We start from the raw sequence: 14068 nt of genomic DNA, 5'->3' as shown, positions 1-14068 counted from the left end.
AAACAATACATACAAACCAAAATAAATTGACTTGCATAATTATTTTCTTAACCGGAAGCAATTGAAACAAACATACACATGATTGCACCGAATTTCGTTAAACAAAAACACTTGATACCCAACAAAAAAGAGGATACCAAACAATAAGCCAAATAAATTGACACAGTTTTTCTTAATCGGAAAAAAATTGAATCACACACACGTCTATACACAATATAATGGAACATATCAATTATACCAAAATTTTGTTAAGAAAAAGAAAAATATATGCAATATAAACAAGCTTTTCTTAAACAAGAAAAAGATTAACTAACAAATTCGTTACCTCAAATTCCACAGCCTCTTCTCCCCATAAAAATATATCATTAAGCACAAGTTCAAATAAAACTCTCTCCCAGTGTGTTGTTATCCTCTTGCAAGAACAAAAGAACAACAACAAAAGCAACCTTTACCAGAGAAAGGTTGAATAGGTTTTAACTAATGCGTGCCAATAGCAAAAGTTGAAAACCCGAAACACATATGTTATGCTAAACCCAATTCATGTAAAAATAAATTGATTCAACATATTGTGACTTTTCACATATGAGTTTCAACCAGAACACCTTATGATCCTTTGATAAAGCCTACCAACATGGGCTAGAACTTAATCCCGTTAAATAAAAAAGCCGCACAAATCATAAGGGTTACATCATATGAGATCAAATATTAAGGTTAATAAAAATCGAAATCAGACATCTCATAAACCGAAAACACATAGCAAAAATATAAACATTCATTCACAGGCTATGTAATTGATAACTATCACACAAAAAATATAAAATAAGAATTCTATTTATAAATAATGATAGTTTTATTCAAAAATAGACCTTATACAATAACTGAAGTAAATCAAAACATTGATGTCTATTTTCTGGATCAAGTATTACAACATATATATAACGTAATCCCTAGAAGTGCTCTGATTGTTCACTGAGGTTTCTTCAGTGTTCAAGTTCTTGAGTCTTCTCTTTTCTTTCAGACGATTGAGTCTCTTCTTCAAAAGATTCACTTCCACAATAAACTTCAAAAGATTTGACTCGAGCCACTCCTAATTCTTTACAGAAGCTTCTAGTTGTTCACGAGCAATTTCAAAATCTCGCATTAGCATAGCATGAGCTCAAAGGATATTTGATTACTCTTATGTTCCTTTGAGAAATAACACTTAATATCAGTGGGAAGACAAGTTTCAAGCTTCTGTAATTAGGAATCAATATCAATAGTATTTTCACCCATCTTGAACCGCAGACTGATTGTGGAGGAAAGAATCGGTTCTTAAGATGTTTTATATATCAAATAAAACTGGGTTTCCAAGTTTTTAAAACACCTAACAAGGTATTTTATTTGAATAAAACAAACGTGTAAATATACGAATTCGGAAGTAGGATCAAGAAGGATTTCCCGAAATATTATTGTCAAGAGAGTCCAAATATATCTTGTACAATTTTATCAAGACCGAAAGTATTTCTCTAAAAAGTGAAGGATTCCAATTAGAAAAATACTTAAGCTGTTCATGATATAAATAGATCATAAGTATTATTTTTTTTATTATTTTTTATACCTCTCGCATGTTCCCTTGTGCTCTTTTAAGAACTTCCCATTTATTTAAATTGAGCACAAATTTAGGGAAGTTTCGATGAACAAACTTAGTTGTTGAACTGAGCTCTTAATGGCTCAATATTACACATGGAACATAATCTATCTTGATGTTTCAGACATTTTCCTTTTTGGAATAATTCCAAGGATAGGTTTCACACATTAAGTCACAACTTGAGTGATCTGATTCAATAAATAGATCTATTCGAGTATGAATAAGATTGTAAGTGTGACTAGAAACCTTTTGAGTCATGAGTTGATCAGAACTCTTATATCGACTCAGATACTCCTTGGAATATGACAACATCTTTTGATGAGATTGTTTCCTTGATTCTGATTTGGACAACTGATCAGTGACAAAACTGCATGATCTAAAATCATTATTTTGTGTGCATTTAAGCTGATCTTTGTCACTTTCAGATAGATAATCCTTGTCACTGTAAATGACAGCTTTTTTTGACTGGATATTAGTCAAAGGATTATGCTTTGAAACACATCTCTTTTGATACTTCAAGTGGTTAGACTATTAGAATCAAAATGTGGTTTATTAGTTTAGATATTCTTAGAGAATACAATCACATATTCTTGTCTTAACTAATAAAGCTTTTCTGACTTTAAGATCATTGTCAGAATTGTCAGATTCAGTTTCAAGAAAAAACGGAACCATATTTTCATCTTGACATAGACTAGATGTGATTATCATAATGTCGGAGGTTCATGAATTTCAAGATTTTCTTGAGACACAGCTTCTTCATGAGACCTGGTTTTTATCAAAGAATCTTTGATAATCCTTTTGACGGATGGATAATATATATATATATATATATATATATATTATCTTTTAGATTATATTTTTTAGCAAGCTTTATGAAAAATTTAATCTCATCACTGTCATCTGAATCTGACTTTTGCGTCACATGTGTTTATTTTCTTATTAACACATCATGGTTAATATTTCCTGAGTTGTGTGTTCAACCAGTGAACTAACCGTGTTGAGATGTTTATCAGGATCTGAAAACAAATTGACTTTCTGAAGTATATCATCTTCTTGCTCTATGTTAACTGAATCATTCATTAGATTTAATTCTTATAGGTTGGATCGCACCAAACACAGATTGTTAGATCTTTTTGTGTTTGCCCGCTCTGATACCAATTGAAAATATGAGGGTACCCAAATACACCACAATTTTTTATTTATCAACCTATAAGTCCTCTACCGAATGTGATCGTCTATGGACATAGTCGAGAAAATACGACAATTCGGTTCACACTTCGTGTAATTGTCTATGGATACGAGATAGAGACAATACAACAACAAGATAACTTGTGTGATTGACTATGGATACAAGATCGAGAAAATACTACGTGTCAGGGATTCAAAAATCCTAGTTGCTTGAGTTTATCCCTTATATATATTTCAAAGTATAGGTTACTTTAGGTTTAAGCTAATATAGCTTTGGAACCAAGCAAACAATATCCAACATTAGATAGATCTTTGAAACGAGATTAACATAACAATATATGCAATCTGGTTAGGATGAACCGTAACCGAATCATGTATAAAGACATTGTTCATGGACGGTTAGCCAAGACTAGACGATTGAACCATAAGCTTAATCATTTTCATAAACACTTAAGACTTTAAGCTTGAGTCACAACCATAGGTTATAATGTGATCAATCATGTATATATAGTGTTTTTAGAGATTTATTCAAATGCCAATTATCTCACAGAAATAATTTTTGTGCATCTGAAAATATTCGACAGGGAAAGTACGTGTACTCTACCTTGTTCGTGATTACTTTTGTCATGGTACATGTACCGGATATGTGTACCCTTAAGAAAAAAACGAGTTCAAGAACTCACAGAACTTTTCCGGTTTGCGTACCGGGGATGGATACCACACCGGTTTCAAAATCAACAATTCCTTTACGGTATGCATACTTGGCATCCGTACCATTTCTGGTTCACGAGCAACAGACTTTTTATGGTATGGATATCGAGTATGCGTACCAAAAAGATGTTGACATATAGCTACTCCGGTACGTGTACTAGGTACATGTACTACATCTCCGGACCTATAACAGTTTTCTCCAGTATGTGAACTTGTATTCATACTGTCATTTATTCAGATTTACAGTAGTTTTATACTTCTCTCTAAATTAATTCGAAACATTCCCAAACAACATCAATGGCATATATCACTGTTCCAGGCTATTTTCGAATAATAATCTTGAATCACGATTTAGATTATGAACAATAAATTGTTCTTCACCGAAATTCATCAGGTATGAACAAATTTTCATTAAGCTTGGTCATATATACTTCGAGAACTAATTAGCAAAAGAAACTTGACGCGAAATTCTCGATATGCTTAAAATAGTCTAATTAGTCATGCAACAACATTTCATAGATAAAAGGATGAATATAACTTGAGAAATAGGTGGTTCAGTCTTCACTTACCTTTTGTTGAAGAAGTTCTCCAAAAGCTTCGGTTGATGTTCTCCTTCAAACGGTAGAACGCAGTGATGTCCGATTCTCAACTACACATTTTTATCCTAATCCGAGACTTAACTAATTCTAAACTAAAAATAAAAATATAGTTTTGATCAATAATCTTGATATAGAAACACTTGTGAGTTCGACCAAGCAATGCTTTAACATAAATGAACATCGAATTGCTTATTGTTCATAAGGCATATATTCCAAAAAGAACAGTCATTGTACACGGTTCCGTAACCGGACCATTGTGTATATCTTCTAATGTGATTTCAGAGACTAATTCTCGCATGCTTACTTAAAACCTAGTTAGAGGTTCATCTAAACAAAGAAAGTATTTGCTTGATTCTCAAGTTATCTTAGCTTGAACTCTAAGCAACCTTCAGTATTGAAAAACTATAAATAAATATTTTTTTTCAACTGGGAAATTCAATCCCTAATACTTTGTGTCCTAGTTGATAGCTATAGTTGTCCTCTATTAACCTAGGTTTCCTTTGAGAAACATAATTAGGTCTACGACTAAAAAACTTTGCTTTAGGGATTCGTGAAGCCAAGTCCGAATATCTTTTACCTTGATAGTTCGTGTATCCTAATGTTGCTTTTCTGTTATCTAAGTTCTTGTAATCTCTTTCAGGCAAGATAGATAGTAATTGCAAAGTTTTTTTTCGTTTCAGACTTCGTGATTCCTCAAAATAGATATCTGAAAACTATTCTTAATTGATAAGTTGAAGATTATTCATAAGAGGGTGGTAAAAAATCCAGATCTAAGTGAGTGTAAGTGTTTCGGAGTTGTGAGGTTTGATAGCTTGTATATTACAAACATATTTCCAAGCCTTTGATCTAAAAGAAAATCAAATAGGCTTATCTGCTGGAAGCAGATTGGTATCAAAAGTCTTCATTTAGGTTGAAGCAACTCTTATGCTGTAAAAAACGTCATCTAAGGGAATAAATTTCGTAGAGCCTTGCGAGGTTCAGAAGATGTAAGGAGCGCGACTGTAACCGAATCGCTAGGAGTGTGGATTTACTGTCAACTACATTCCAGTTCGAAGTATGATATTAGTATAGTGTCTGTAGAAGCTTAATACAATTTGGTGTTCAAATCTGGACAAGGTTCATTTTTTTCTATTTTTACTATAGGATAATAAATATTACATGAAACTAGTTCGAAGCCTAACAAGCTAAGCTCCAACGGCTTACTACTACATTAATTAAACATGTTGTCATGCTAGTCTACCGACTATTATTATTATTAAATTTATTTTATGTTATTGTGGTTTCCTTGTTAACAAAACTTCTGGTTTCTTGTGTTTTTCCCTTTCCGTATTATATTGTTTATTTTATAATAGGATCTACACAAGTAGTACATATTCAGTCTTAGTAGATACACCCGTACAATTATGATAGATTACGAGACTTGTTTATTGTAGAATTCGTATCTTGAAAGATAATTCCGATTTGATTATCTGGATACGACTAGATTGATCTTGGATATCGATTTTTTGAGATCGTCCAAGTACTCTTCTTAACAATCAGGTTAACGGAGTTCATAATTCGTACGTTTGGATTCATAAAAGATAGAGATATAAACTCTACATACATATTGTCAAGGATCATTAAGTTAGTCTGCTTGCAATTGTTTGGTGGTGTATACTTGGTACCCTCTCCTTTTAAAGTGGTGTCTGGTAACTCTTCTTACTTCATCATCTTCATTCAGATTATTAGAATTTGTATTTCCAATGAGATTAGAAACTTAACTATAAGAAAAATAATTAGACATTTTGAGAGATTGTCTTGTAAAAACAGTTAGAATGATGATGCTTAACAACCACAAAGTAACCCAATTTATAATAATATCGCATGTTTTTTACTTCTACGTGTTAAAATTAACAGAGAATCTTTAACAAGTTTCTTCATTTTCAGAATCTTTTTATTCCAATGTCAAATGGCGGAGATGACAATCTTTTTCCCGTCGACTTTGAGACTAGCACTTTTCAGGGAGAGAAGTCGTCAAATTTCATGTCTTCAACTTTAAAAGATCGGGACCAACGTTTTTAATTAAGAAACCTTTGGCAGAGGGGTCAATTGAGAGCACTACCGAGTTACCGACCACAAAAAAGAAAGACAATACCTAACAACAACAATATCAATTGTCTATAGTTAGGCGATTTTGGAGAGAGAATTCGATCCACACTAACTTTTTTCAAGTTTCAAGTCTTCAACCTTAAGAGATTAGAACCACATCTTCGTCACACCCACAAATGCTCCAAGCAAATTTTTGTGCAACTATGACCCGACAATACAGTGGTTCAGTGATCTCTTATCACCCACTCGTATTTCAGCCTTATAAGTTTGCACCTTTACAAATAGCCACACTACTCTGAGTATGCAACGAAAGACTTATTTAGATTTTCTCTTTTCCTTCAATTGTAACCCATACTACAAAGAAGGGTTAATGCCATGCTTATGCTTCACATAATTTGGGGAGTACTTTCGAATCAACATAATACTAAGGAAAACATCTAAGCCAACAAACTCACTTTCATTAGCTTAAGGGGAAGATTACAAAATTTTGTCCAACCAATGGACTTACAAGCTTATTCTCTCTAAGCCTATAACAAAACACTCTTTACTGCAATGTGGTTCCTCTACACATGAAGACTTACACTTGCAAAGGTTCTCACCTATGGATGAGGGGTCAATGGATAGCACTCGTATGACATAACCAACCACATAAAAGGGAGTGAACAATACCTAATAATAACAAATCATCCCGTTCTTGCCCTTTTTCCTTCTTCTATTCTTTATCTCTCGCTAAAATTATTTTTTATCCATCTTCTTCACCCTAAAACTAGATTTACCCTGGTTTAGATATGGATATCATATTTTCAGAACAAAAATATAGATAGTATTATTCTCTAGATCTTGTTTAGATAAATAAAATCTCATCTTTTTGCGAAATTAGGATCCAGTTTTCTATATTCCTTTATTTTTTCAATAAATAATATCTCCATGATAATTATTTGTCATATGATTTTCGATTTGCTATGACAACAATTTACTATTTCCCTTTGGGGTTTTCTAATGGAGTCCGATGATATATTCAAGTATATTTTCGAAGATGACAAATTCCGACGTGACGATGATCAAAATTCTTACAAAGTTGATCAATGGCTACTATCGGAAAGGGTTATAATTATGATGATATTTAGAGCAGATCATTCCTTTTATGAAGGATTATATCTTAATGAAAAAGAAGTTTTTAAATAATTGAAGTATAATGAGAAGGCAATTGTTTGGGTTACATCATTTATCTCTTTAATCAACTATTATGTACAATTGTTGTATTTCGAAAACTGGAATACCTTATATTTTGTGTTTTTCTTTTATGTCGTATCATTATGATGTACTCGAATTATCATGTTATTATGATTCCAATCGGTGGAACGGTGATTCTCCACCACTATGTATCTCTTCAAACCTTCAAGTTAACAAGGTAATTTAATAAATTATGTGTTTTTAAGGCGCATCCTTTCTTCAAAAGAATTAAAAAAAAAATATCTCAACCATCAAGTTCTCTTGATTTTTTTTTTATGCTAAGTACAAAATTTTATAAAACAAAAGATGTAATTACAAGGAGGGCTCAAAGATCCCCCACCCCTATAAACGAAAAGGGTAAATAAAATAACTTCAACAAAAAATCCCAGAAGGCTCGTAATTAAAACTCCAAATAAAAAACATCAATTTAAAAAAAAAAAACGTCTAGTCAATCTTCCCCTCTAATACTAATGTTACGGTTTACTCTTAGAAAAAATGATAGCCATGATGCCCATATCCTCATAACCTTCATAAAATTTCCCTTTTGTTGTTTTTTTTTTGATGCAAAAAGGAGTCTTATTTATGCCAAGAAGTTTGAGGGGTTATCCCTCAAATCTTCTTCAAGTTCAGTACAGATAAATGGAGGAGCTGAATCTTGCCATGTCTCAGTCACTTTGTACTTTCTAGAGTGTTTTGCTAGCAAATCAGCTATATTGTTACACTCTCTTATTACATGCCTCACTTTCCACATTCTAATCTTACTAAGGAAAAATTTAACATCTTTAATGATTGGAAGATGTTCCCAATATATGCTTGTGTCAACACCATTGATTGCAGCAGACACGTTAAATGAATCTGTCTCCAGGATGATGCACTCTAGCTGCAGACTCACTGCCCATTTCACTGCCTCCAATGCTTCCATACACTCTCCCTCCTCGGCGCTTAGATATCCATCTCTGTATATGCATCTCGACCATCTGTGAGACCCTGCAAAATATCTAATTATTAGTCCAATTCCACACTCTTTATGCAATAACTTATAACAAGCATCTAAATTAATTGTAAGGAAAGGTGCCGAAGGAGGGATCCAAGTACTATTTCTAGACATAAGGTTAGTGGGTCTAGACATTGTAGAAAAATAATTGTCAGTCTTGACAGAATGAAGAAGATTTTGAGATCTTCTTATGCATGAGACTGGGTTGGGTTTTAAGTTATCAAAAACTGCATTGCATCTCTCCTTCCACATTTCCCCATCTTGATTGTTGACATCAAACCAACTTGAAACCCAGGACTGAAGAGTGTTGAGATTTGCCATGGAGCTGAGGCCACCTGGGACTGAAGTTAAGACTGCCTTGGTGAAGGAACAATGCATTAACAGGTGTTCAGAAGTTTCCAGTTCCTTATGCAAAACTGACACAATGAGATATTTCCACCTGTATTCCTTGCAAGTCTTCACTTGTTGGCACTGTGTCTGTGAGACATTTCCATAAGAATAGTTTGACTTTTGCTGCATTTCTCAGTTTCCATAACTTTTTCCAAACATCAGTGCTAATCGAAGATTGTTGGATTGAGCTATTTTTTATCTCCATCATTTTCCTATAGGCTGACTTGACTGCGAACTGACCGCTGTTGGTGGGTGTGCAAATCAGATTGTCCTCAGCTTGTTGAAGGATTCTTATTAGCGGGATTTTGGCAGCAACATCATGATGGAAAAGATCTTGAATTACTTCAGATTTCCAAGTCTTGGTCTCTGTGTTAATCAGGTCTGACACAAAGATATAATCCTGAGGATTGATACTTGAAACTGCTGCTGGTGTAAGATTTTCTTCAAAGCCTAAAACCCATCAGTCACTCCAGATTGCAATGTTTCTCCCATTCCCAACTTGCCAAAAACTGTATTGTCTGATGAATCCACACATTTATACATGCTTTTCCATGCCCAGGTTGCATTGTTTTTCTCAGGGGCATGTAAAAGTGAGCAGTTTGGGAAGTATTTAGCTTTTAATGATTTTGCCCATTGTTGCTCTGAATTTTTACACAACCTTCATGCTGATCTTGCAAGTAGAGCTTGATTGAAGCACTTCATGTCTCTAAACCCATACCTCCATATTCCTTATCAGCACACAACTTTGTCCATGCAATTGTGGTTATGTCTTTCCCTTTATCTTTGTTCCACCAGAAAAGTCTTTGAACTCTTTCAAGTTCATCAATAGTACTGTCTGGTAGTTGGAAGGTACCCATCTGATGTAGTGGCATGGCAATAAGTACATGTTTCACCATTGATGTTCTTCCTGAGTGATTGACTAACTTTCCTTTCCATCATGATAGTCTAGTTTTCATGGTCCCAACAATTCTGGAGAAAGAATTTGTATTCCTTCTGTTTAAGAATGGGGGAATTCCTAAATAAACCTCTTCTGTACTCATGCATTGAACCTTTAATCTTCTTGACAGCATCCTGCAATGTCTTGGATGTAGATTATTGGAGTAGTGAACTGCAGACTTCTGAAAATTGATTTGTTGGCCTGAGCTTTCACTGAATTCTTGGATTACATCAAGGAGATTGTTGACATTGTGGATATTTTCTCTTGTGAATAAGAGACAGTCATCTGCAAAAAGCAAATGTATCACTTGAGGAGCATACCTTGATATCTTCACACCCTGAATTTTTTTGGTATCTTCTGCATCAGCCATGGCTCTTGTGAAAACCTCCATAGTCATGAGAAATAGATAGGGTGACAAAGGGTCACCCTGTCTGAGACCTCTTGTAGGTTTGTAGGGAGACCATAGTGAACCATTCAGCTTGATACTTATTTCTGAAGTGGTAATGCACTCCTCAATGAGATCACACCAAGTACTTGAGAAGCCCATCTTTAGCATTACCTTTCTTAGAAAAACCCATTCAACTCTGTCAAAGGCCTTTGACATGTCTAGTTTTAGTGCCATATAGCCTTTTTTCCCTTTTCTCTTCTTCATACTGTGAATAAGCTCTTGTGCAAGGAAGACATTGTCTGCAATTTTCCTTCCTGAAACAAAGGCTTATTGCATTGGTGAAATGATTCTGTCCATATATAGCTTCAATCTTGTTGCTAGGATTTTTGTGATTAGCTTGTAAGTTGTATTACATAGTGCAATTGGTCTGTACTCAGCTGGAGACTGTGGAAGCTTTACTTTTGGAATAAGAGTTATATTAGTTTTGTTCATACTCTTGAGCATTTTTCCTGTTGTGAAGAATCTTTGAACCATATCAACAACATCTTTACCAACTATCTCCCATTGTGTTTGGAAGAACCCTGGAGGAAAGCCATATGGTCCAGGTGACTTCCATGGTTTCATTGCATTCAAAACATCATGAATTTCACCAGCATCAGGAACCATTGTAAAAAAAATGTTGTCTGCATCAGTGATATGTTCTGGAATTAAATTTAGAAGCCTTTCACTTACATTGGGGTTGGTAGTTGTACTGACTTGAATGAAGTGTTGATTTATAAGCAGCTCCATTTCATCTCTACCAGTGCACCAATTCCCATTATTATCTTTCAAGGCTTCTACTGGACCTTCTGTAACTAGCCATTGTATGGAAATGCTTTGTGTTATTATCCATATCAATGGTGTTGCCTTCACCAGATTTTTGTCTCCAAAACTGGTGTTCTCTTTATTGCCATTCTTCTATTTGTTGCTCCACATGTTAGACTTCATTAGTGTTGCTGCCATTGGTTGAAGTAGCTTGTAGATGAGTCATCTCTTGCTGCAATCCTTTTATTGTATCTTGAATGTTGCCAAAAGTTGTTCTGTTCCATTTAGAAAGGTATCTCCTTGTGAAACTTAGTTTCTTTTCAAGTTTGAATCCTGAGGAACCCCTGACTTCATTTGTCCAAGCTAAAGAAATTTGGTCCCTGCAAGTTGAATCCCTTAACCAACATTCAAAGAAGCTCCAAGTTCTGTGTTCCTTTATATGTGTCAGCTGAGAGACTTAAAAGTACTAGAAAATGATCAGATCCCATTTGTGATAGATGAATAAGGTGACCATATGGAAAAAGAATTAACCAATCTGAATTAAACAATGCCCTGTCAAGTCTTGATTTGATTCTTCCAGTGCCATGTTTGTTGCTAGTCCAAGTAAAGGGATTACCATGGAAACCTAAATCTTTCAAACCTGCATCATCAATGAGTTGAACAATACTAGAAGAAGTTTAAGAGGAAGCACAATTATTATTTTTGTCCTCCAAATTGAGAGTAATATTTAGGTCACCTAGAACAATCCAGGGCAAAGAAGGATTATCTTTTCCTAAATTACTAATGTAATTCCATTGCTCACTTCTCAAATTATCGTAAAGAGTTCCATACATACAAGTTAACAACCATTCTGGTTTTGAAGGGTCACTCACAATAAGGCAGTGAATCATGTTATTATCAACAATTTCTAGTTTAAACCCATCTTTCAATAAGAGGACTAAGCCACCAGCTCTGCCTATACTGGGAACATAGAAAGTGTTTGGAAATTTCAAAGGCTTAACCAAATTTAGGATTTTATCAGAATCAATTTTTGTCTCACAGAAAAAGACTATGTCAGGGTTGTAATTTTTATTTAAATTTTGAAGATGGTTCCTAGTATTTTTGTTTTTGAAACCATTGCAATTCCAACTAATAATTTTCATTTTGGCAGTTAAAATTATTGATCTTATAGAAATATTGTAAATTTTAACATATTTCAAAAAGATGTAACAGTAAAGATCAAAATTAAAGTTTAAAGGGGAAATACAATGTCTAGAAAATACCTGATTCTCCACTGTTGCATTGCTGGATTGTGCAATTTCCTTGATAGTAGTTTGTGGTGCAGAAATCTCCTGTTATTTTCCATTACCAAGGATGGCAGGTGTTGAAGAAGATTGCATCTGAATACCACTTTGGCTAGTAGAGTTTCTCTGATGTTTGCCTAGTCTGCCATTATCTTCAAGAGTATCCTCACCAGTAGTTGCTGCAACATTCCCAAGCCCAATAAATATCCCATCTTTTGGTGGAACAAAAGGAGCTTCCTTCACCAATTTTCTATGACTATGTTGAGGTGCAACATCAAAACCAGTTTTCTGGAAAACAACATTCTTTATCTGGGTTTTTGTGTTCCCAAAAAAATGTGGTTTTTGATGAGCAACCTCCAAAATTTTTGTTGCATCAGCACAAGCCTTCTTTGAGTGCTTCAAGACAAAGCAATTTGGGCAGATCTTATGTGGTTGTTTTTCATAGTAAAAACGAATCCATTTTGTGTTACCTGCTGATTTAACTGCTAAAATCCCTCTTCTCAATGGAGTTTGGAGGTTGATTTTCACACAAACTTTCATAGACTTGCCTGGTGCTGGAATTGCATCTTTTGGTTCAGTAACACGAACTTTCCCCATGATTTTCCCCATATCCTCAATCATCTTGACTTTCATAAGTTCTGGTAGCAGGCCTTTGAGTTCAATCCAAAATTCTTGAGTTTCCCAATCAAAATCCTGGTAGAAACAACTTTCCCAATAGTGATGAAGAACAGTAAGATAACCATAAATACTCCATGGTCTTGTTATAAAGACATTGTTAAGAATTGTTTGGTTTTGAAACTTGAAAACCATTGTGTTTTGTTCAAGTTCAATAACTTTGACTTCATCAAGTTGAAGAAAATTCCAGGTGAATTGAATCTGCTTCTCCACCGTCTTGTCACTCATCTTCCCTAAAAATAATAATTTTGCCAATGAGGCAGTTATCCCATTGACCTACTTCTGCGTCTTCTCCTTCAGATTCATAATGATGAATAATTGCTTCTGATGCACTTCCTAGTTCAAGTGTTGCATTCTGAAACTTTTCTGCAAGATCTGTGATAGTTTCACTTGGACCCTCAGCCATTTTTTTGCTCTTGATTGAACTGTTGTCGCCTCCAAAGAAATGATGTTGTTTATAAAGTTGTAGGTAAGCTTGATTAGGGTTAGGGATACTATATTTTTGCTGCAGGATACTCGACATATAAAATATATGATAGGCATGAAATCTGGGAGTAACTATGGAAAGTTGGGTGAGATTGATTGACTTGCGAGATGGGGGGAGCTGTTTTTCAAATTTGTAACGGCTTTTTCGGTGCGGTGAATAGTGATTGCCACGTGTTCGCTCATTTTAAATTTGAAAACAGTCTGTAGCTGGATCGGCTCGGACTCGGTAAGCGTTTTGAACTGCAACCTTGGTAATGGAAACAATGGAAAAATCTTCAGCTTCAACAAGCCTGTATACAACCACAACAAACACTAAGACTATCAGAAACACAGAGACAAACGTCTGTGTGACAAACGTCGAATGGGCAAATGCCATTGTACTTGAAACTTTGCACAATCTGCTTATACACAGTGAAGAAGTAGATAGTTAGTGAGACATTTTAGATTAGAAAAACTTGAAGATTTGATGGTACATAATTACAAGGTACAAGCTTAATTGGAGTCTGAGCCTGATTCACATTAACATTCTTGTTCAATTTGAACCGAGTAGGAGGCCTACTCGTTTGAGCTTTGAGGCCCAAGCTAAAGCTTAGTAACGAGATCTGGAGAAGCCTCCAAATCATTCAACAGCGCTTTGGCTCGTAGAGATATCCACCGTCAAAAGT

At 34.6% G+C, this 14068-nt stretch overlaps 2 protein-coding genes across 2 annotated transcripts; both read right to left on the bottom strand.

Moving 5' to 3' along the window:
- Positions 1-8026: 8026 nt before the first annotated feature.
- Positions 8027-8959, bottom strand: LOC113315775. The gene has a single exon (XM_026564031.1). It carries the CDS (start codon positions 8957-8959, stop codon positions 8027-8029), a length of 933 nt encoding a protein of 310 aa, XP_026419816.1.
- A 321-nt stretch (positions 8960-9280) lies between these two features.
- LOC113315774 lies at positions 9281-9726 on the bottom strand. Its single transcript, XM_026564030.1, has 2 exons — positions 9549-9726; positions 9281-9471 (listed from the first exon to the last, which is right to left on the bottom strand). The coding sequence occupies exons 1-2, from the start codon at positions 9724-9726 to the stop codon at positions 9281-9283; spliced, it is 369 nt and encodes a 122-aa protein (XP_026419815.1).
- Between the last annotated feature and the right edge of the window lie 4342 nt (positions 9727-14068).

This window comes from Papaver somniferum, chromosome 10 (assembly GCF_003573695.1).
Source record: "Papaver somniferum cultivar HN1 chromosome 10, ASM357369v1, whole genome shotgun sequence".
Taxonomy (NCBI): domain Eukaryota; kingdom Viridiplantae; phylum Streptophyta; class Magnoliopsida; order Ranunculales; family Papaveraceae; genus Papaver; species Papaver somniferum.
This window is presented reverse-complemented; position numbering and strand designations above follow the sequence as displayed.